General features: G+C 55.6%; 6 protein-coding genes and 1 non-coding gene across 7 annotated transcripts; 1 reads left to right on the forward strand and 6 right to left on the reverse strand.

Annotated features, from left to right (window-relative positions):
- Positions 1–2,044: 2,044 nt before the first annotated feature.
- On the reverse strand, positions 2,045–2,314 carry COL26b_003117 (uncharacterized protein; the record flags this gene model as incomplete). Its single annotated transcript, XM_053176021.1, has 2 exons — positions 2,045–2,166; positions 2,233–2,314. 2 exons carry the CDS (start codon positions 2,312–2,314, stop codon positions 2,045–2,047), a joined length of 204 nt encoding a protein of 67 aa, XP_053039921.1.
- A 454-nt stretch (positions 2,315–2,768) lies between these two features.
- On the reverse strand, positions 2,769–3,581 carry COL26b_003118 (uncharacterized protein; the record flags this gene model as incomplete). The annotated part of the gene is made up of 4 exons (XM_053176022.1): positions 2,769–2,951; positions 3,008–3,138; positions 3,183–3,331; positions 3,394–3,581. 4 exons carry the CDS (start codon positions 3,579–3,581, stop codon positions 2,769–2,771), a joined length of 651 nt encoding a protein of 216 aa, XP_053039922.1.
- Positions 3,582–3,646: 65 nt separating this feature from the next.
- Positions 3,647–4,053, reverse strand: COL26b_003119 (uncharacterized protein; the record flags this gene model as incomplete). Its single annotated transcript, XM_053176023.1, has 2 exons — positions 3,647–3,783; positions 3,843–4,053. The coding sequence occupies 2 exons, from the start codon at positions 4,051–4,053 to the stop codon at positions 3,647–3,649; spliced, it is 348 nt and encodes a 115-aa protein (XP_053039923.1).
- A 2,064-nt stretch (positions 4,054–6,117) lies between these two features.
- COL26b_003120 (uncharacterized protein) lies at positions 6,118–7,098 on the forward strand (the record flags this gene model as incomplete). Its single annotated transcript, XM_053176024.1, has 1 exon — positions 6,118–7,098. The coding sequence occupies one exon, from the start codon at positions 6,118–6,120 to the stop codon at positions 7,096–7,098; it is 981 nt and encodes a 326-aa protein (XP_053039924.1).
- A 2,675-nt stretch (positions 7,099–9,773) lies between these two features.
- On the reverse strand, positions 9,774–10,718 carry COL26b_003121 (uncharacterized protein; the record flags this gene model as incomplete). Its single annotated transcript, XM_053176025.1, has 2 exons — positions 9,774–9,902; positions 9,954–10,718. 2 exons carry the CDS (start codon positions 10,716–10,718, stop codon positions 9,774–9,776), a joined length of 894 nt encoding a protein of 297 aa, XP_053039925.1.
- A 1,049-nt stretch (positions 10,719–11,767) lies between these two features.
- Positions 11,768–12,648, reverse strand: COL26b_003122 (uncharacterized protein; the record flags this gene model as incomplete). Its single annotated transcript, XM_053176026.1, has 2 exons — positions 11,768–12,311; positions 12,491–12,648. 2 exons carry the CDS (start codon positions 12,646–12,648, stop codon positions 11,768–11,770), a joined length of 702 nt encoding a protein of 233 aa, XP_053039926.1.
- A 4,380-nt stretch (positions 12,649–17,028) lies between these two features.
- COL26b_003123 lies at positions 17,029–17,102 on the reverse strand. Its single transcript has one exon. It is a non-coding gene; the product is annotated as a tRNA-Asn (tRNA).
- Positions 17,103–22,671: the final 5,569 nt, after the last annotated feature.

Genomic DNA, 22,671 nt, shown 5'->3' on the forward strand with positions numbered 1-22,671 from the left:
TGCGGCTGCTTCTTGCTTTAAAATGGACTCTCGAGTCTCCGGGAAGTCCGTCGAGCTGATAAGAAAGGGAAGCGCCGGGGCCAGCACCCGGCCCTGGGCAGAATAACTCGGGTTGCGGGTTCCTTCGGCGGCCGTGGGGAGCCAGCCCAAGCCTGGGAAAAAGGGCCAAGCTGAGCCGGGGCTGAACTTTGTGGTGCTGGTTGAAGTTACCTACGTTGCGGTGAAGGACCGTCGGTGTGATTCTTAATTCTGAATCACCTCCGCCGTTTCCCACGAGACGAACGGACTCACACACAGACTCATAAATAGAAGTCCTATATCGGCGATGTGACCGCGCAAAGTTGGGCGGCGTTGTCATGAATCTTTAGCTGCTTCTCTACCGTCGTTCTTGGCTTCTAGTTTGTTATGCAAGTCGCAGTCAGAGGTCCCTTTTTAGGGGAATAAACCGAAAAACCGGCTGCTACTCTATGGAATTGGGAGGGCGGATGGCGGCCAACGTTGTGCCCCCAACTCCAGCCCCCAATGAAGAGCCAAAGGGGCTTGATCCTAGTTCCACATGGCGTGGCTCATGACTTTTTTTCATTGAGGTGGTGGTCCCATGCGGTGTGCCTTCCATCGCGGCTTCTAGACGGTCTAGAAGACCCGGCGTCTTTGGCGCTGTTACAAATTTCCCAGATCTCAGCCGTCACACAACGATCCAAGATCTCACCCCATGCACGAGATGCTGCCCTCCTGGGCCAGTTCATCCCACGAGTCGTAACCCTGTCCTTAGAGCGAGCGGCTCAGCTTACCCCCCGGAACTAGCATCGCGACCACCGATAGGGCGCCGGAATCCAAGAAGGAAGGACGATTCTCTGGCTCTGGCGTCGCCGGCGTTGACGATCAACCATTATGTTTCGATATATGCCGCGGAAGTCACTCCGCTAGCGCAGCTGCTCTTGCTCTCCCTGCTCACGCTTTGCTACGGCCGCAAATCTGTCATGACGGCTCATGCACTCTCCTTCCCCCGTCTGCTGCCACTTTTTTTTCCCTCACTCATAGATGGCGACAACGCTTAAGGGAGGGTGACATGGCTCATGCGATGACCTGACACTGGACGAATAAGATGGATGGCTTTGACCGTTTGTGCGCATGACTCTCAACGACGCCCGTTGATTTTCCCTCTCTCCAACGGCCTCAAAACGAGGGCATAGGGCATAGGGCACAGGAGAAGAGCAACAAGTGAAGAAGTGAGAAAACCCATGAGAGGTAGAGACAACAAACGTCATGCAAGAAGAGATTGACATGGGGCGGCCCAAACGTGGGCTATCTCAAGTCGATGGCCAAGCGGGAACCCCTCCTTTAGCCAGGGAGCTTTTCCATCGGGTCCAGTTCGAATGCAAATCCAGACCCTCGATTCGAAGCCATCTTTGGTCTGGATGCAGGCTTGGTATAGCTGCAGCTCCAGCTAGGGAATGCAGCTCAGGATTTGTCGACAGCCAACCGGCGAAGTTCGGCAAGCTCTTGTGGCAACAACGGTTCCATTATTTCAGGACTGTCGAGCAGGAAAAACGGTGGAGATCCCTACGTCCGTATTACATGTTGATGTGGACGGCACTTCCTTGGAATTGTCTCTGAAAATGCAACGTTGGTATTGCTTGGTTGTCAAAGGGACATCCGAAATCATCCTCCCTCATGTCTCGGTCTCGGCCAGTAGAACAGCCGTCTTTGATTCAGGTTCCTTCCTCGAGAGCCTGAAGCTGACTTGGCTGTCGCAAGGGACCTTCTCTTCAGTGAGAGAACGTAACCCGAGCATCCAGGTCCCCCCTCGATGCAGGCCGCGCACGGTTTCATCAACCGGAAGCCTAAAAGCTTAGTACACCAGCTCCAAGAGGCTAGACCGCCTCACTTTGTTGGTTGCTAAGCTCTTCAAGAAGAGATGGACTGTCGCAGCAAGTCTGCTGCTTTCTCATTGCGCGGCGTTATTGAGCATTCAAAGTGCTCTGGGTGGCTTTGTTTGACATCAGATCAGCGGATTCCCCCTGAAGAATATGGGTCTTGGCACTCACCAGGTACCGCCATTAGTGAACACCACTTCTGGCTCGATAACTTGGCCGTCTCGTCCGACCTTCTTGCCAATGTTGAGAGTGGCTAGCATCGTGGCCGCAGCTATCCAGACGCTGTTGTCTGCCAGAAAACGGCCAACACAAACTCGACGACCGAATCCAAATTGCCCAAGGGGCAAGGGCTCACCATGGCCGCCAGCAGAGGGCGGCTTGTATCGGTCTGGATTAAAAGACTTGGGGTCCCGGTATATCCTCTCGTCTTGAGTCATGGCGCGGGAGTTTGCGAAAATAATGGACCTGGGGAAAGCAGTTGGCATTTTCATTCTAGAAGCATGCAGCTTCCTTTCGGGCCGCGGAGGTTGGTGGTGGTGAAGAGGGGCAGAGAACCTACCCCTTAGGGATGAACATGCCGTTGTAGACATCGTTTTCAAGGGACTTGTGGGGAATCCCTAACGGTGCCAACGGAGACCATCTGTGTTTCTTCTTCAGCAACCATCCCACGTGCTCCTGAGTCGAACTGGTCTGACATACCTGTACACCTCCTGGACAATGTGGTCAATGTATTGGAGGGATGGTCTGTCGGATAAGGTCGGAAGTCTCTCCTGCCCGACGACCCGGTCGATTAATGCCTGAGCTTTCTGCTGAATCTCAGGATGGAGGACCATGTTCAGGACAAAGACAACAATGGTGGCCCAGGTCTGAAGCTCATGTCAGCGTTGCGTCTTACTCGGTCTGAGTATCATCGTCGGTGCGCTCAGTTACCGTGTCTGCCCCTGCGATGAAGATGGCGCCCGCTGCCCCCTTGATATCGTCAAGTGACCACTCGTTGTCCAGACCGTTCTTGGCGTTGGACTTATACGTTTCCAACAACGTGTGCGCAAAGGACGGGTTCTCCTTGCCTCGAGCCTTGACTTGTCAGCGCTTTGCGGGCGTCGACGTGACAAGCCGAAGGACACACTTACCACCTCGTCTTGAGCAACGGCGAATGGAACGTTGTGCAATTTCTGGATAGCCCAGCCCCATTCTCGCGCAAATTTCAGCGACCAGTCTCTAGCCAGCCAGTTGGGTAGATGGCGAGCTGCGGCGAGCATTACTGTCAGTGCTGGGTTTGGGAATATCCAGCACTCCGGGACGTACCGGGAGGGAAAACATCTACGATGCTGTTGGCGGGTGCACCGCCGTTGCCAGTTGCGTACATGGCATCGTCGGCGATCTTTACATACGGGTCGTTGTCATCTCGGACATCAACTCCGTAACTTACTTTGAGGACAATGGCGACGGCGAACCTGGTAAATGTCAGCCGACGGCGTTAAGAGTTCAGGGCCGTTTGGGCGCTGCCACGGCTTACCTCTTCATGGAAACCTCCCAGTTGTCTGGGTCCTTTATGATGCTGTGGACGGACTTGCGGGCCTCTGTGACCTGCAGTTGGTACCACTGCCGCACGTTTGTGTTACTGAAAGTGGTCTGCAGCAGCTTGCGGTGCATCTGCCAGCGGGGCCCGAAGGGGAGGAAGGTCAGCGTCTTCCCCCAGCCCATGCTGGCAAGCGGGTAATTTGCTTCAGCATGACGACAGGACACGTCCGGACGGAGTTCGGGGTAACTTACACCTCAAAGAGGGTGAATCTGGGCCTGTCGCAGTAGTTGGCCCCCCTCCGGTCGAGAAGATCCCTGGCAGCATCGACGCTGTTGAGCACAATAATGGGCTGCCCGAGGGATTTGACATAGATGACATCTGACTCTGAAGATGTGTCAGTCATAACGAAGCCTTGGTGACGGCGCCGGAGGGATGATACTGACTGTACTTCTTGGCCCATTCGGCATACGTCTCGGCGGTTCTCTCTTTGGGAATAACACGCAGATGACCAAGGAGAAATTCACCCGGCGGGCCAGGGGGTAGGGGCGGGTGGCCCCATGAGGATGACCGCGGCCTGACAAGATAAAGGAAGAGGACAACGGCCAGACAGGCGGCAGTCGTCGTCCAGGCCGAGCTGTTTTGATCGATGTCCATCGTTTCACGGACGTTTATGTAAGAGGGAAATCGTGTGCGGTTTCAGTCGAAGTCTTGGGGGATCGAGATGCAATTCCGGAAAGGACTCAAGATTGGGAACTTGTAAGAGCAGAGGCCGGCTTAGTGGAAAAGGATTACGAAGAAACAAAAAAGGTCATGATGGATAAAGATAACCCGGCGCTAAGAGAATGGAAAGCACGAAAGGGAGACTGGTCTGAGTTGTCAACGAGTAGGAGGCAGGAGGCTCAAGCAGGACACGGCCCTTCCCTTCTTCGTCGGCCGGTGCATGACGGCGCAGTACGGCAAGGCAAGTGAGGCAGGTAAGGAAGGACGGGAAGGTACCTTCCTCAGCGGAAAAGAGCGTTGGGCACCTCTGCTTGGGTAACGTAGGTCAGGTCTACTGTGCAGCTCTTGCGTCTCCGGTAGTCTTTCTCCAGGGCCTTTTCTTCTGCCTTCAAAATATTTTCTGCTCCCCTCCACTAGAGCATTTCACCAAGTCATTCATCCCAACTAAAATCCAACTCCCGTGGAGCCTTACGCACACATAACCTCACACACCAACAAGGACCCTGACCCATAGCTGCTAACACCCCGATGCAGCGTGGCGTGGCGTGGCATGGCATGGCATGGCATGGCAGAGCAGGATAGGGCGGCGTCGACAGCAGCCAGCAGCAGTGGCAGAAGCAAGAGCAGCAAGAGAAGCAGCTAAGAGGCAACAAGAAACCGAGTCTAAGTCGCAAAGCCGTCTGCACGCCCAAAGTCTAAACGGTCGTGGTGTCGTTCATTTCCACGTGTTGGCCGAAACGAAACATGGAAACGGTCGGCTGTCCCCGGCTACCGGGCCGGTAGCGGCAAGAAAATCGAGTCCGTCGCGCTGGGTCGAGATGTACGAACGGCTGCACTCGCAAGAAGCAACTTGTCAACCATTTCAGACTCGGACAAGACAGAAGAATTTTGGAGGGTCTGGTCCAAGGTCTGGATCCTCAAGTCTATCTCAGATCCATCCCGCCTGGGCAGATGAACGGCGCTGGATGGGGGCGAGGCAAAGAGACCAGGCCAGACCCTTTCGACGTCAGCACGTCAGGTCCCGTGCCGTCGAGTGCAACACCCGATCGGATTCAAACCATGGACGGTAAGGGGGTCGGATGCGCTTACAGTAACCTTCAGGGTGGGCTCCGTTCTTCGGCTCGGCTCTTTTAGCAGGACACGGCCCCTTAAACTCGAGGTAAAAGTATGGACCTAGCCCTCGCGGGCAGTGGTTGATGTCCAAGCTAATGATGCTTACTTGGTATTTTGCAGTCTTGCACTGCAGTCTGATGCTTCAAAACATTGAAACCGAACGAGCAAGAACCAACAGGAAGGCCGCTCCTATCTACGATCTAACTAAGCCAGCCCCCTGTCCATCTCCCCCTCCTAAGATGGCGATTTTTTCCATGCCAACACCACAACACGAAATAAAGCGGTGGATCCCTCCTTTCCCTGCTTTGGCGTTCGAATTCTTCACAGCGTTTTTATTTTCTGTGGATATTCTAGACGTTCTACAGCAGCGCTAAAGTCGCCCTAAGCTGCAGAGCGTCCCAGCCCCGAGGACCATTCGCCAATCCTTCAGGGGAGGCCCACCCAACATGCCCCTCACCCTCCTCCACCCACGGTGCCATCTTCCAACTGCGAACCTGGCAGCCATTAGCCAGCTGCCCCGCCAAGTGCATCATCATCCCACCCTCCCTCTCGGCGGGGTCCCCTCCCCTCACCGCACTGCACCGCAGTGTTCTCCACGTTCCGTCGGCTGGGAAAACTTCGAAATCCTCTGCTCCTGGTTTCTGCCCCTCATCACTGGATCACGCCGCCTACCGTTATCTGTCACTCCCGCAGTTATCCGAGCTGCACTCTCTCGCTCGGAACCACGATTGTCTTCACTGCGTCGAAAGACCCGACTGACGACGAGACGTGTCTAATAAAGAACCTGTCAAGTCCATCGTGCCAACGATTACACCTGAAGAGAAGTAAAACGGCGCGCACACGAAACACCATCTGCGTCGACACTCACGCGCCTCACTACCCAAAATGGCTCCTCAAATCACCGTCCTCGGCTCCCTCAACATTGACCTGACGTCTTACGTCCCTCACCACCCCCTGCCAGGCGAGACCCTAACGTCGAACTCGGTCGTCATCTCCCCCGGTGGCAAGGGCGCAAACCAAGCCGTCGCCTGTGCGAAGCTCTCCCGGTCCCGTGAGTCTCCGAACGATGCCGCCTCCGAATCCGCCTCCGTCTCCATGATCGGCGCCGTCGGCTCCGACTCGTACGGCTCTCTCCTCCTGAAGCACCTCGGCGAGTACGGCGTCCGCACCGACCGCATCACTGTCGGCGACGACCTCAAGACCGGCATGGCCATCATCGTTGTCGACGAGCCCACCGGACAGAACCGCATCATCCTCGCCCCGGAAGCCAACTACGCCGTCACCGCCGACAAGTTCGGCTCCCTTCCCCAGACCCTCGAGCCCAAGCCCGACCTGCTAGTCATGCAGCTCGAGGTTCCCCTCGACACCGTCCTGACCGCCCTGCGCTCCGCAAAGGCCGCCTCCGTACCCGTCCTCCTGAACCCCGCCCCCGCCCAGCGCCTCCCCGAGGAGGCCTACGACGGACTCGCCCACCTCGTCGTCAACGAGACCGAGGCCGCCATCCTCTCCGGCTGCCAGGAGTCCGACCTCGACACCCCCGAGGGGCTGAAGCGCGTCGGCGAGTGGTTCATCGCCAAGAAGGTCCAAAACGTCGTCATTACCCTCGGCGGCCGGGGCGTCTACTACGTCAACAAGGAGGGCGCCGCCGAGCTCATCCCCGCGGAGAAGGCCAAGGTCGTCGACACCACGGCCGCCGGCGACACCTTTGTCGGCGCCTACTGCGTTGCTGCCGTCGCTGCGCAGGCCAAGGGCGAGACCTTTGACATTGCTCAGAGCATCCGCAGGGCCAACCACGCGGCGGCCAAGACCGTCGAGCGTAAGGGTGCCCAGACCTCTATTCCGTGGAGGGATGAGCTTCAGCAGTAAATGCTTGTCAATTCGTAAAAGCAAAATACCCCTAAAAACACCAAAAAGTCAATCAAAGAAAAAAAAGTTGAAAGGTTACTACACGGTCTGTAAATGCGTTCAAAGTGTGCCCACCTCGAGACCTTGTCCAAGGTAAATTTTGCATTTTCGCCCTCACACTCACTCTATTGTCAGCTATACTAGGCTGAGGGTGTGCGTCCTGCCATAAAGTTTGATGTAACAGGCCAGCCACTTCGTTGCGAGCAAGAGCATAAAGCGTATAAAACACATGTGAAGTCCGGCTGTAAGTCAGAGACGAAACTCCAATGTTGAATTATGAAGCGTTTAGAAACGCGATGGACTACTGCGTCTACGTAAAACTGCAAAGAAAACCAAACAATCCATACTCCTACCACCAACTGGTCCAACCCCAACGGCTGGTTTGCTTCCCGCGCTGCCCACGGAATGAGCCTCTCAGGCTCCGGCTCTCAGCTGCTTGGCCGTCCGCAGTCACGTCATCAGAAGCTCCCAAGGTCCTGAGCAACCCGGCCCCCATGGAGCGCGGACTTCTCAGTATTCCCGGAGACCTGACATCCCTGTCATCGGAGGCCGAATCTTCGGGGCACGTTGCATTTGACGGGACGCGCTGTCCATCTTCCGCGCGGCTCCTCCGCCAACCTGCTACCGAAGGCTGCCGGAGCTCAGACCACCCGATGCGGGCAGCTTCCGGCTGCCTTACCGTGCCATCCTTCCCGAGACTTGATTCCCGTCTGGGCACGGTTGGTGGTGTTTGCATGGATGTAGGCGAAGTATACTCCATTCTGGGCTTGGGCTGAGATTTGGGCGGCACATCAGGGGGGGTCCGCTGCCGAACAATCCGCTCTATAACCTCTCTTCCCTTCTTGGTACCCTACGGCCAGTGCTGGTGGATGATGCCAAAGAGTGGATTTGGTGCTAGCATTGCACACGGAGACCAAAGTGATCTGTGGTTGAGGTGCTGCAGTGCGGCTGTGGCCGATGTCTCCAGCTTGGTCTCCACATCGGCAACGCCGTCAACAGTGTCAGACCTGCCGCATTTGGGGAATGCTGAGTGCTTGTATTTGACCACGATGCGGAGATACTCTACCCTCGAGCTCCCGAGCTGATCTTCAAGGTCATCGATCAAATCATCTGACCGTTGCCGGATATGACCGTTTGGCCTGAATGGGATAGGTCCCTTGGCCTCGAAGTGAACGTGCGCAAGCACAAGAACCTTCAATCCCGGAAATAACATGCTGCAATCTCGTTAGCCCTTGTCAATAAGCTTAGTTCGAAACTTTACCTGGGGGTCGGTTCGTCTTCCTGGATGATCTCAAGGATACAATTATTTCCTAGAGGGATGAGTTGGATATCCATATCGTATATGCAGCCGTATCGATCTGAGCCAAAATTAGCACCACACGGGCATCTTCCGGAGCCTCAACGTACCTCCAAGCTGACGAGGTTCGGTTCCAGGAACCGGGAATCCATTGTTGGAGACGGGGGTCATTGGAAGAAACGTGCCATCGGTCGGCTGGCACAGCTCTGCCGACACTTCGACAGCAATCCACATAGCCCCCCTGTCGCCTTCTATGGCTCTGACTGCGGGCGTCACCACAACCCGAGGCACAAGAACTGCCGGATCTCTCGTTGGCATACGGGCACTAAACGGGTCAGAAAATAAAGGACCGCAAGATAAAAGCGGTGCGATCTGGTCGTTGCCATCGTAAGATGCGCGAATCGTATCATCTCCAACCTCGTCGTCAGTGTCGGGAAAAACTATGCTTCATTAGCGGGGTCTATGCTTTTTCAGCTGAGAAGTCTCACTCTTTGATGCTGGGAGAGGAGGGCGGTGATGACGGCTCGGTTTGAAACCAAGCTGTCCAGGTGTTTCTCTGCCATTTTGCATTCCTCTCTTCTTTAGGACCACCAAAGGCCTGTCAGGGCCTTCGGGGGTACTGCTGCGGCTCTCGTCCGAGTCGCTCACGCCCCTTACACTCCCTGGTCTTCCGACCTCTCCAGTATGACGCCCGAATCTCTTGAGCACTCGGAGCGGTTGAGGTGTTGCGGTGCCGTCCGGTCTATTCTCGTCGGCGAAAAGCTCCATACCAGGCGGCTCTCTCTCGACGGGTGCCAAGCTTGCGATGGCGATCGGACGACGTCTGCGAAGTCGATGAGCTCGGTGCCAGGGTCCAATGGCGGCGTGTCGTTGTGTCCTCGAGTGCTCTCAAGGTCAGGCCAGGAGTCCGTAAGAAACCGCGAGCCAGAGCTCAGGCTGCTACTGTTGTTGCTGGAGCTGTCGTCACGGGCACGTCTCAGACCGAACTAGCGTCGAGGATTGGGCTCGCGGAGGCCGGCCGCGTCTCTGAAGTTGCGACAGACGAAGCGCGAGAGCAGAGCAAACAAGATCAGTGGAAGCGATACAGTTGCGAGAACAATCAGTACGACAAAGGCTATTGGTGATAGGCCCATAGTCGAGATGAGATACTGACGCACAATGGCTGGCGTTTGAAGATTGTTATTATTGAGGTTCTCGATGCTATGGGTGTTGGATGCGGTGGTGGAAATATCTCTCGCGATTGCGTTCAAGCAACAGCAGAGGGAAGGGGTAGAAAAGGTCATCTAGCATAGGATTTTCATGAGACAAAAGGTGGAAGTCGCTATCATAAACCATGGAATCATTCGCCAGCAGGCACGCCCTGCATGCTAATTCGTTCTTCGGGGGTCGCGGCGCCGCTTCCCAGCGTCCGCTGCAGGTTCTCACGGACAGAATCCACCTCGCCTTCCTCCATTGCGAGGAAGTTGATCTGCGCCAAGTTAGCAGCTGCTTCATCACTTTCCAGGTGAAGAAGACTCACCAAATCGTCACCGCCGCTGGCCGCTCCGTACAGCACCGCCTCCGAAAGGGACGCCGCGATGCCCTTCTGTACTCTGTCCTCCCACACTCCTTCCCAGTTCCACTCTCCAGGGTGCCGCGGGGTAGGCACAACGCCCGACACTGGCTTCCGCTTGATAGTGTTCGCGACGGGTGTCGCCGGCGCAGCAGGCTCGGCCTCGGGGACTGGCTGTTCAGCCTTGTCTTGGCCATCAGCCGCGGCCGTCTCTCCCTCGGCCTTCCTCTCTTCAGTTTCCCCTTCCTGCGCCTCCACTGGCCGCTTTGCAGAGTCTTCAGTGACATTGCCCGCCTGGCGCTGACGCGTCCGCCATGCGTGCCAAGCGCCCGGGTTGCCAGCAGCCTCAAGCGGCACCGAATCAAGCACACTGTCATCATCGAACGTGCTCCTAATGTATCTCAAAACCTCGTACGTCGAAACCTCCCGTCGCGAGGTGTCGAGGTATCCCGGACGCCCTCCAATCGGCGTAGCCTTGGAACTTGGTGTCGTCGCCGCACTGCTTGATGTACCGCCTCTCGCCGGCGTTGCCGGGGGCTGCTGCTGGCCGCTGGCCTGCCTACTACCCGCCACACTTCGGCTTCCTCGTCCAAACCAAGCTGGGAATCCGTGTCGTAGGCTGAAGCCGCCGGGAGGCAGGCGTTCTGCGTCAGTTGCGCTCACTGTGCCGTTGTCCTGGATATCCGTGGTGTACATGTAGGTCGTTAATGGTGTGATCAACGGGTGGAACATGTCTGTCGAGAAGGTCACGAGTGGCGGCAGCCGCGGGTATGTGTCGGGAAATGATATTTGAAATCTGAGTATTGCCGTAGCGTAGGGTCCTGTATGATGGTCTCAGCATGCTGCCTGATTGTGATCTCATCATGAGTTTCCAGTACCATGCCTCACAAACATGACGCCCGACCACAGCATCGGGTCTCCCGGCGTCAAGCTCACAAATACACCCTCCGGGCAGGCCTGCTTGAGACCGGCACTGTGAGCAAGCGTTAGCAGCCGCATTTGTGTCTGACCCCCTCTCCCCCGGTTTCAGGGGGCTTGGGCGTGGGTTGAGACTTGGAAGAACCTCACAATTCGGCCAGGAGATGCTGCCGCCTCAGCGACGGCATGCTGCCCATTCTTAGACTCGACATTTTGAGGTTTGATGAGACATTCGTAAAATAGCCTCTTTTCTGATGAGATGAAATATGCCTATAATGATGTCGTTAGGATTATGAGACGGTTGTCGATGGGCTTGTTCATGCACAGCTGAGGGCGGTCAAAAAAGGCGGTGTAATATTCTGCCGCCAGTATTCTTTATCGCGATAGAGAGCTTCAAGAATGTTATCTTATCAGGAAGGCGGGCAGCACAGTGACTACCTACCCCACCTCACCTACGTAAGTGGGCAAGCTACCCCGCCAAAAAATGTAGCGATGTCGGTCCCGCGTTGGTGATGACACCGTGGTGGCCGTTCAGGCAGGAGAAAACAAGGAGACAACGTGGCAGACGGATGACGGCGTGGCAGGCTGTCTCTTCGACCAGTGGCAGCAGTTGTTCGCCAGAGACATAACATGTCATGTACCACAGCGAGAGATCTCATTCGCACAATCGTGATGGAGGGGCAAATTTGGCCTCATGATCAGATGCATATTCGAGTAATCATGTCATTTTTATCGTAGGTGGGTGACCGATGCTAGTCGAGTCCCAGCCTTATCATCTCTGTGCTATATCTACTAGGTATGTGTATCTCCTTGATCTGGTGGAGGGCTACCATAGGTACGGAAGGCGAGAGTGACAAGAGATTCTACTTGGAACCAAGCCTGTTCTCGATCTTGCTCTTCTCATTGGCCTTCAGCTGCGCCAATTCCTCCTTGCTGGAATCGAAGCGGGCGTTGACCTGGTTGAAAGGGTTCTCGGGGCTCTTCTCAAACTCCTTTCGGATCTTGTCCTTCCTCTGCTGCAGACGCAGACCCTTACCCGAGCCGTCCTCATCCATCTCGGAGAGTCGGCGCTCCTCAAAGGCTGCGTAGGCGGCCTTGAAGCGTCTCTCGGGATGTCTGTCAACCTTGGCATCGGAGGAGCCTGTGAGCGACAGAGCATCAAGGGCGTTGTCAATACCCGAAGCGTTAAGGGCGGCAAGGGAGCCGCTGGGCTTGTCGTCCAACTGCGACAGGTCGAGTCCGCGGGTCTTCTTGACAGCCGTTTTGGCGTTCTTAGGCGCGGATCGCCCCGGTGTGTTTGCCTCCTCCTCTTTCAACGCGGCTTCACGCTCAGCCTTCTTGCGGGCTGCCTCGGCCTTTTTGGCGGCTTCCGCCTCCCTGGCATCAAACAGCGTGTCAGCCAATGTCCTGTGCCATGTGTTTCTTTCCTTGTTCTTTGCGGGGTAACAGAGATCCGGCTTGTTTTGGGACAGTATGCATGAAGTGTGACGGTCCTGGACGACGGTGTTGGCTGCGGCATTCGGAAGCCGCGTTCACGCCCGCATACACTTTGCTCCCTGTGTGGAGGGTGCGTCAGACACACTCACTTCTTTGCGTTGCTCTTGGAGCCCTTGGACCATTCGGCATCCTCAGCGGCTGCCTTCTTCGCATCCTCGGCAGCAGACTTTTGGGCTGCAGCCTCGGCCTTGCGGGCGTTTCCCGCGGCCTTCTTGCTGTTCTCACCGGCTCCCTTCTTGCCGGCCATGACTATGACTGTATGTAGAGTGTGTATCGCGGGTAAGGATACAGTGATGGTGGTGGTGGTGGTGGTAGTGGTGCGATGCGATGCGATGCGATGCGATGCGACGCGTTGCTATGCTAGGATGTGTATGGTATGTAGCTTGTGTCCGGGTGCGTAGTTCGTGGCTGGCGCCTGTTGGTGCGTCGAGGCAATCTCGTGTGCGGAGGGCAGTTTGTGCGACCCGGGGAAGTGGTCGGATGGGAGAAAAGAGGGACAGGTTGGATCCGTTGTTGCCTCCTCCACGGCTGAGGTGTGGTACGAAATGGAGCAATGTAGGTCGTGACTAGGTTGAGCGGAGCGGAGCTGGCGCGGCGTTGAATCCGGCAAGAAGTAGCTTGTCGTCAGGGATGAGTGAAGTTGGGAGAAAAAAAGAAACTGTCACAAAGGGCCAAACGAGGAGGACAGTGCCAGTCGTCGGTGTTGGTGTCGGCGTCTCGGTGTCGGAGGAGCGATGTAACAGAAGGCAACTTGGGTACATTAGGCACTGTACAATAGGCAGCCCAGCGGATGGCGGCCTTCCCTTCCAGTGACCTGTGACTTGCCTGCTGCCGTGCTCTGTGATCTGAGAAGGGGCTTGCCCCCGCTAAGACGGGCAAGCAGATTCCGATAACTCGGCAGCAGCCAACGCGGCTTCCATTTCTTCCATCGAGTGTCACAAGCCAAAACATGGCTACCTCCAGCTGGCTATGGCGTGAATTCCAACGTGTTTCCCGTCAGCCATCTGGTAGGTCATTCGGGGCTGGAGGTTGCAACCGAGATACAGTGTCGGTGTTTGTGCGACACACCGTACGGGCGACAGTGGACCCCGAGGGCGAGGGACGGGACGGGATGGGATGGGATGGGAAGGGAATGAGACCTACCTAATTAACGGATAACACCACGACCTTAACCCAGCTAATGGAAGCCAGCTGTGATCTGTGGATACCTACCTTACGGTACGGCACGGTACCTTAGGTAGGTAGGTCAGTGTGAGCGACAACGTGCGCCACACTTCCTCCACAAGGCCGCACACTGACATTGTAGCTCCGAGACCCATCCCGTGCTTCACTTCCCAAGTCATCGACGGCTCCATGTTTTGTGCTTCCGCCGATATCGAAAGACAACCAAAGCACGACATTCGATAGCTCCAGGCGGTTTGCCTGGCGCAGCAGCTAATTAACTAGCAAGCAAGCAAAGCCTCGAGCACGACCTGAAGGGTTGGGGTAGGCCAGCATGATGGCATGGGATGACGGGAGCCACTAAGCCGGCCCCCCCGCGACTCGGAATGCTCTTCCGCCGCTATGCCATTGGAACGGCGCCATTGCATCCTCCTTCCGCAGCCCCCGAGGTTGCCCGGCCGGACAGCCCAGCCCACCGCAGATCTGGCCCTTGTTTTCTCGGTGCCGTCTTCGTCCATTCTGTCACTCCCCGACTACACTCGACCCATACATACCTGAGATCAATATCACCATTCCATGTCGTGGCCGCCATCATATCGATGCAAGTCTTGCCTGCGCCGCCCTCCTGAGGCTGCCGTCGCACAACATGTACCCTCGACTTGATCGCAATGTACCGCTCCATCCCCCATGCCTTTGCTTCACCGAGTCGACCTGTCAGCCACTCAGGGGAGCCCTCGGTCAGTACCTCCTGCAGCACCCTGCCCTATTCAGGATCAAGGCCATCCGTCGTAGGTCTGCCCGCTTGCCCACGCCATGCAGCTAGCTGCTTGAAGGGGGTATTCGCATCTCGCTGGCATTCATGCGCCGTCAGGTCTGACAGGCCCCCATTCATGACATGGCAGAAGTGCTGCCTTCGTCCGCAGTACGCCTCGTTTTTTCCAACATTTCCATCATCTTCACGGTCATCGGACCGCGCGCTGGAAGCTTAGCCTCTGCCAGTTCATCATTCACTGCCACTCCTGTCCCAGTGCATCTCCCCGGCCACCCTCTAGATGGGAAATTCTCTCTTTCTGTGACACAAAGTGCCACCCACATGGCCCGTCCAGCCCTGTACCATACGTCCATCTAACCGAGCGCTGGTGATGATCTCCGACTCGCTTGAACCTCGTTGCTGCCCAACCAATGTCCATCGCAGTTACAAGCCGCTCGCGCTGCGCGGGTCGTGGTCAAATGCCACGCATATCTCCGGCTTTCCCATTTCAACAACAGCCGTTGGTCACGCTTGCCGAGGATTGCCGAAACCGTCTGTGAGGCCATGTTGGCCAAGAGCTCCGGTCATTCAGCCTGTGCCAGACACGGCATTCATAGAGGCTGACAGCCTCAGAGACATCACATCGCATTTCGCATCGCAACACCACAATCACCCCTCGCCGGCCCTGTATACACGTCAGTCGGCCTGACGTGTCCATTGCTGTTTACTGTCTCGATGGATCCTAGGCAGCAAGGCTTAGCCAGGTCTCGTTCCATGGCTTCGAGGACTTCGCGGGCAAGGGGGATTTCTGGGCGCAATACTCACATGCCCCCCGATCGAACAGAAAAAGGGCAAAGGAAATCAACCCCAGCATCAATCACTTCTTGGTCCGGCTCGCTTAGGTGGTCTAGGCCGATGACAGCCACCCATTTCTGAGGCCGATTGCCATTTGTGGCAGTATGCATTACAAAATAACTTGCCTTGTAAAGTTGCGACCTGGGTTGTCTAAATTGCTGTCAGCCTTGGGTCCCGGACAACTCGGATGACTGAAGCATCGCCCCAAATTGAAGCAGCGGTGAAAGCGTGTAATGAGTGGCCTATGACGAGTTTCTTAGGACCCATGGAAACTCCGTATCAGTCACTGGCTATGGTCCCAGCTTCTCCATGTGATGCTACTCCTTGATGATGAGGTCCGGACACCCCGGGACCCCTGTCGCTTGATAGGTGATTTACTGGATGTGGTTGCTCTTGAAGCTTTTTCCGATGCAGCAAGATGTCGAAAGAGAAGAAGGCTGCCAAGAAGTGAGGAAGAAAAACGGCCAACAAAACAAAGTCCCCTCCAACAAGGGCCCAGGGTTGATGCACCGCAAGTGGCAGTCCCCGAGGCTGTGTAACATAGCGATGCCTGCAGAAAGTATGACAGCCTTGAAGAATGCCAGTTGGGAGGATTTGCCAGGCCCAAGACGCGCGCAGACTGCCAATACTCAAGGGCCTTGATGAGACAAATCGAGGCCACAGACTCGCAGCTGACCAATAAACCAGGATGTGATACTTGCTTGTTTCCTTTCCAGCAACATTCCATGCTACCCTGGCAACTCTCGGTTTACGCAGCCAGAGACACAGGGGCCTTTATTGCAGGCGGTGAGAGATCTACGAGGCTGCAACATGGTGGTAAGTGACCTGTCACAATGACGATTACGGGGAAACTCACATGGGGCCGCAGACAACAGACATGGAGTTCAAGCTTTAAGGCTCCTAGCGATATTGAGGTGGAGAACCACCCCTTACAGGGACGAAGCACATGGGGGCACCAGACCAAGCCGGTGAGGCGGCCTTGACCGAAGGTGAAGCTGTCCAATCGAGCTGCTTGTCGGTTTCTTCAGTTTGTCACCTGCCAAGGTGTGTTCTCACGCCCATGACCAGGACTCTGGCAGGACCAATTACCAGTTTGCAAAAAGAAAGCAGCTCACCAATTAGGATCGAACAAGGTAACAACAACGCCAGTGGAGATGATCCCTGGATGCTTTTGCGAGCCGCTGTTGGTGTGTACAATATGAGCTGACAACTTCGAATGTTAGTATCAGAAGCATTGCCACTTATCGCGCGAAATGGGCTCGTTTGCTCCCGGTATCTTGACCTTCATGATGTGTACTTCAGATGAAGCCCCTTCTCTCGAGGAAACATCCATAATTGGGGAGGACGCAAATTCGGTGCGGCCCTACACGTGCCGTCAGAAGTCGAACCCATGCCCAGAGAAGGGCAGGGTATGTTTACTAGACCTGCCGGCGAGCATTTCCGGACACCCACCCTTGCACTCCACGGTTGTGCTAGGGTCATACCCTCGCAAGCATAAGTCCAGTCCTCGCAAATGCTGTATGTAAGGATCACGGGGCCCAAGTATACAGGACCCAAACGAAGACTGTCATACGCCGTAAGTGAATCAGGCGGTATTGCTGTTTTGCCCCCTAGGACGACTTGTAGAGGGCCGCCTGAACCACTGCAGTGACATTGCCTCAACTTAATGGAAAATTACGGCGACGTAGACTCGTACGCAATAACAAAAACATGAGGAAGGGGCTATGATAGTCAGCTGCGACATGCATACATACTGATTTGCACTGCGAAGGGCTTGAAAGAGGTGTGAGGTTCAAAAATGACATATAAAAATAACAAAAGATATCGTGAAGTAGCACAGGTGGAATCTAACCACTATCTCTCCCCGAGGTGGGCTCGAACCACCAACCTCCAGATTAACAGTCTGACGCGCTAGCCAATTGTGCCATCGGGGACACTCAGTTTGAGTTGTTGTGTGCCGGCCGACTTGGCCTTGCTTGGATCCCAGTGCCGCTTGCAGGGTATATGGAGAGTAGGATCTCTTCCCGGGCTTCCGAGGTCGTGCGAGCCAGGGCTCCGGCGGCCGGGAGATGGAGAATTAGTTATGAGGACACTGCATGATTGGCTGTTCAGATGAAGAGAGCGGATACCACAACCCCTTGCCGTAGAAAGCTGCAAGCCTTCTGCTTTCATTAGCAATAATTTGCTTTTGGAGGTTCATGAGCCCGGGGTCCAATACTGTTAAACGGAAATCAGGAGAATTGAATACCTGCATTCGTACCCTGGCTGTGTGGAAAGAGTCTTGTTCAGCTGTCATGTGCCTGCGAAACTGATTTCTTGACTACTAAGTAGAGACCGTCAGTCCAGGCTCTCGCCTACCCAAGCCCATCGAGCAAAGTGGGTAAACGACTTAGACTTGGCAAGGCTTTGCAGAGGGGTTCCCAACGCGGGTGAAGCTTGCGAAAACCGAGTCAATGAGCCTCTTTGAGAAACAACCAGTCGATATTCATGATCTGCAGCACAATCTGTCAGTCTGTCATCTGATTCCCGACGCCAACGGGGACTATGGGTCTCTCCGATATCAGGCAAAAGCAACTCGCTATGCCGACCGTCAACTCACGCCGCACAGCTTGGTCACATTGGGAAACCGGCGGGGAGACCGGGTCGTCACCAACACGTACACTGACCCCAGCTCTTGCGGGCAAGCATACGCGGTCTAGCAATGGTTTTTTGCAAGCAACATGAATTCTTTCGAGACCCACAGGCGATAAAGGAAGCACTGGGTCGCGCGAAAGAATATCACATCAAAAGATGCTGATCGAAGGAGTTTGCATCGCCGATCTTGACGGATATCGCAAGCCATAAACCTTGGCCGGAAATGTGACAGATCTTGCAGGACCTTGTCAATGGCCGCCATTCTCCACTCGTTTCTCATTCGGACGGTGTTGATGGGCATTATACAGTAGCAGCAACTTCCTTGATGGGTAGCGTGACAGGTCGCCAGCGACTGGTTGATGATGAAAATCCACGTTGTAATTCGGCCCAAGGTTGAACGTGGCAATTGACACATGTAGTTGCCGAGACAGAGTGCAGGGATGCATCTCTGGCACTTTACAACTGTAAGAGCATGGTAGACCGAGTGCGAAGCAAGGGATGAACTGCTTCGATAGCTCCAAAAGGTGTGGAATGACAATGTAACTTTAGCCTGCGAGTATTGGACCATCAGTGCCTGTCCTTGCCCTCGAATTGCCTGATAGAGTTTGAACACGCCTCATTGAAATTCGGGAAATTGGCAGGCCAGCAGGTCGAAGGCAGGCCTGACAGCACCAGGAACCAACGCACATTGGTGGCCTAGCACAAGCGTATCACACCGAGTTGGTCGAGTCCCTGCAGCGTTGCGGGATAATGATGGACCAAAGACACGGCAGGCGATAGGCGGTATGCGCTTGAAAACTAGTGGTGCTGCAGCCACAAAAGGAAGAGTGATCAGATGACACCCTATCGCAAGATGTGTTAGTTCGTGATGCAACAGATGCAGATCGTGTAAACCCCTATTAGGCAAATCAGCCAGCAGGTCGTGAACAAGGAATGGTTCAATGGATGCTTGCAGCGGCCGGGTCAGACCCGATCAAGGGAGGACCGGGACGGGAGAGGTTGGCGGAGGCAGAGCCAGAGTCAGAATCAGATCCGAGGGCAGATTCCGTTGTCGTGTGAGGCAACCAACACGCGGGAAGGCAGGGCGGGAAGAGGCGCAAGACGGGACGGGGCAGCTGGTTATGGCGAACACTGTGTGATTCGAGATAGGCTTTCTTCTCTGGTATGATTAGATGCTCAGACAAGACGGGCCGCTGCAGACGAGCGGCGACGTGGTATTGCAAAAGGCGATTCCCGATTGACAGCAGCAGGCCGCAGGTTGGCATTAGAGGGAGGGTATTCGCAGCTGCAAGACGTGGGTTGGGGGATACTGTGGTGCTGTGCGCACCCGACCACGAACGGGGCAAGCGTCCAATTGAAGGCAAAAGCAAAGCGAGAAGGTGCCGGAAGTGGCAGGTGCACCTGCCGTTGGCCTGCTTGTTCCATCGGGCTCCGAATGGACAAACGGGCAGGCGGAAGCACCTCGACGGAAAGCAAAATAAAAATAAAAATAAAAACAAAATGTGGAAGGAAGGAGCAAGGCATGACATGACGGACGCACTTGCGATTTGCCAGGTAGGCAAGTAGGGTACCTAGACATGTAGAGTACGGATACAGTAAAGTGAGGTAAGGAGGCAAGTGGTGAGGTGTCAAGTGGTCTGGTCTGGGGCATTCATGCACGGTAAGCTGCCAACTGCCTCCCTCCTGCTGTCTTAGGTTGTTCGGAGGAGGCAGTCGGGTCGAGGAAAGGTCTCAGACAGTGCTCCCAGCGAGAGGTAAGGTAAGGCCGGCAGGTAAGGTAGGTACGTAGGGGCACTTACACACTCGCTGTAGGAAGGCGGGCACGGGATCACGACACAAGGAGATGCCTTCCTATGTACGTCGAGTCCAGACCTCGCATCCCGAAGTTTTGGCGTTGGTTGCTCGTTTCCCCTACGTTCCTTTCTTTTTTCCCTTCTCCGGTTGTAATGTGATGGCCCGCCCGGCCGTCCGTCCCGCAAACCACGATCTGCGCAGAAGGACGGTGAGGCAGGCGCCATCCTGCCGTGCAACTCAAGATAGGTACTCTTGCCTTGCGCTGCCCTGCCTTCCTTGGGGCACGCGCATCAAAATGCGTCTCTACCTTACAGGTTGAGGTGTCCCGAGGAAACCGCGGCGGGCTGGGAGATGGCCTGTGGTTGCCATGTTCGTGTCTGCGTGTCTTCACTCATACCCTCGGAAAAAGAAAACACATCCGAACCGGAAGGTACAGGCAGACCGATCGTGGACCCATCCCCATCCCATGAAGTGGATGTTGGGGCAAGTGATGCCGTGCGTGGAACGGGCTTGCGGGCTCCTCCTGACTCCTCACGACCTTCGGCCCAGTGTCTCCTTACGCCCGTATCCGGACACCTCACCGTCTCTTCCTTGGGTTCCTTGGAAGCCTATTGAACCACTCCACCCTGCACATTCCGTTTTCTCACCGATTGCATCCAAAGCAACGCAAACGCATCTGGGATCGACATGACAGCCCAGATTGGGCCACAGCAAACCAATTGACCGAGAACCAAAAACCACACGAGGAAGCTGTGAAAAAGAAACCATCATGACAAGGGGTGGAGAGGTGACGAAAAAAAAAAGAAAGCATCCATTCCCGTCAAACACCCCCGTCTCTTGACCCCAACCCCATCATTTGTCCTTCATCACATCGACCGCTCATCTTGCCCTTGACCAACGCTTCCTTTTTCCGCCCATCCTTCTGCCCACCGCCAACCATCACCTGAGGCCAGCATCAACCCCGGGATGGACAAGAACGGCAACAAAAAGCATTTTCTCTACGAAGCTTGACCGATTGCCCTCTGTTCTCGGGCCGCATATTCGCTCTCTCGCTCGACACACCCCGCCCTTTCTGTCGCCCAAACTCAATCGCCAATCGACACAACTGAGACAGACCCTCCAGATCGACGACATTTGACATGGCAGAGAGACAGTCAGCCTGACAGGACTGAGACAACACAACTCGGCCGCCCCCGTGGCCACGACCACGGATACGTATCACCGCCATCTGCACTTACACTCGCAGCACCACTACCAACACCGCCGCATCAGAGCCCACTACCGACGATATGTACATATCTTACATACACACGCGCAGACCGAGTACAGATACGCACTGCACTACAATCACACTTGCAGTAGCCGCCCGCCCCCCAGCGCTGCCCACCCGCCTCGCGGCAGACTACCACCTTGAACATGGGCAATATGCAGCCCGCAGTTTCCAATCACTTGGGACGGGACGGACGGGACACCACACATCACGGCATGCCATGGCCTTCTCGCGCGTCAAAGGAAAAACTTTGGAAGCTCCGCTCCGCGCTCGTCCTGCTCGCCTCGTCTCGCCTCGAAGTCCTCGTCTTGTGCGCCACTTGAGTTGATCAGCATCTGGAAAATCCAGTCTTTCGATTCGTCCGGTAACCTGCCGCCGTTCCCCCGTGATGAAAATTTGCTGCAAATCATGGGTTTGTTTGACCCTGAAATTGCTCTGCGCGTCCGACCCGTCCGTTGGTAGCAACCCCTGTTTGCGCACCCCCACCTCAGCCTGGGATCCTGGTTGTTCCCGTACCCAGCGACCCAGGACTCAGGACGACCTGGAGGCTGGTCGTCAACATTGTCGTCGTCGCTTCGTCATCGAACAATCGCATGCACGGGGGTCTAACGCCGGAAGGATTCGCATGTTGGTGCCCAGTACGGGGGCCCTGGCATGGGGTTGCCTTGTTTCGCCTTTATCTTCACCGATGTTGCGAGGGTCCAAACAGGCGCCGCATATCGACGTCCGGCCGACCTGCAGTTGGTCACTTTGCTTTGCTTCCGCTCGGGAGCACGTCGCTGCTCTGGTCAATCGGCAGCCAGCCGGCTTGCCGCTTGAGCTTTTCGCGACGCAAACATCCAAGCATGCCTCGTTGTCTCTCACCGTATCGCGCCACCGAGACCATACAGCCCCTGCGAAACGAATGCACCTGGCGGGGGTAGGTACTGGAGCCACCATTCTCATTTAGGAAGTGGCAGAGAAGCTCAGAGGAATCCACAGAAGCATTCGAAGCATCAGCAGTGGTGATCCAACTGGTAGCCACCAAGAGCCCCTCCCCGGGAACACCGAATATGATTCTGAAACCGACGACGAGAAGTCAAGGCTCACTGATCAGCCTTCTGAGCAGGGCCTTACCCTGATCTGGCCTCTGCTAGCGAGCCCCGTTCCTGACGTTGACAGGTCATGTGGTTGCACAATTCCAAACCGGCCGTCCCATCGGAAGTGAACCACCCCTTTTCTGGATACTCACTAAGCGTGGATGTAGCTAGGCTCGGTCAAGGGAGAACTGGGAGAACATCCCCAGCCATTCGGCTGCTCCCCTTCGATGGGTCGCCAAGCGCCGCGTGGCGAAAGACTAGGAGACTTTCAACTGCCCCTGAGATCTGGCCATCCGGGTCAAGAGAACATTGAGTTCCGGATGGGGGTGCGTACCTGTTTGTATCGGTACTATGTGACCGCTCGGACAGGTATGCAGCAGTTCGCCTCGGCAGCTTCACCGGCTTGCCATCTGCGAGCATGACAATGACAGCCTGACAATCTCTCAATGTGCTGTAAACACCGGTCAAACATCATCAACGGATATCGTACGATTGCTGAAATCCCAATTCGTAGGCAAATCGCTACCATTGCCGTTCGCCTCGGCTCTCTACCGCCGACGGTTTCGGTCGAGACGGCCTGCGCGGATGACGATGTAATATCCCAAAAACTGTGCTCTCGCCTCACGATGGAGACTTCAACCTGGGTCCCCAACATCAAAGGGGGGAACCCAAATCACCACCCTGGCAGTTCTGATTGATTCGCATCCTGTAACATTGCAAATGAGC

The sequence above is a fragment of the Colletotrichum chrysophilum genome (assembly GCF_026319265.1).
Source record: "Colletotrichum chrysophilum strain AFK26 chromosome Unknown scaffold_17, whole genome shotgun sequence".
Lineage (NCBI taxonomy): Eukaryota > Fungi > Ascomycota > Sordariomycetes > Glomerellales > Glomerellaceae > Colletotrichum > Colletotrichum chrysophilum.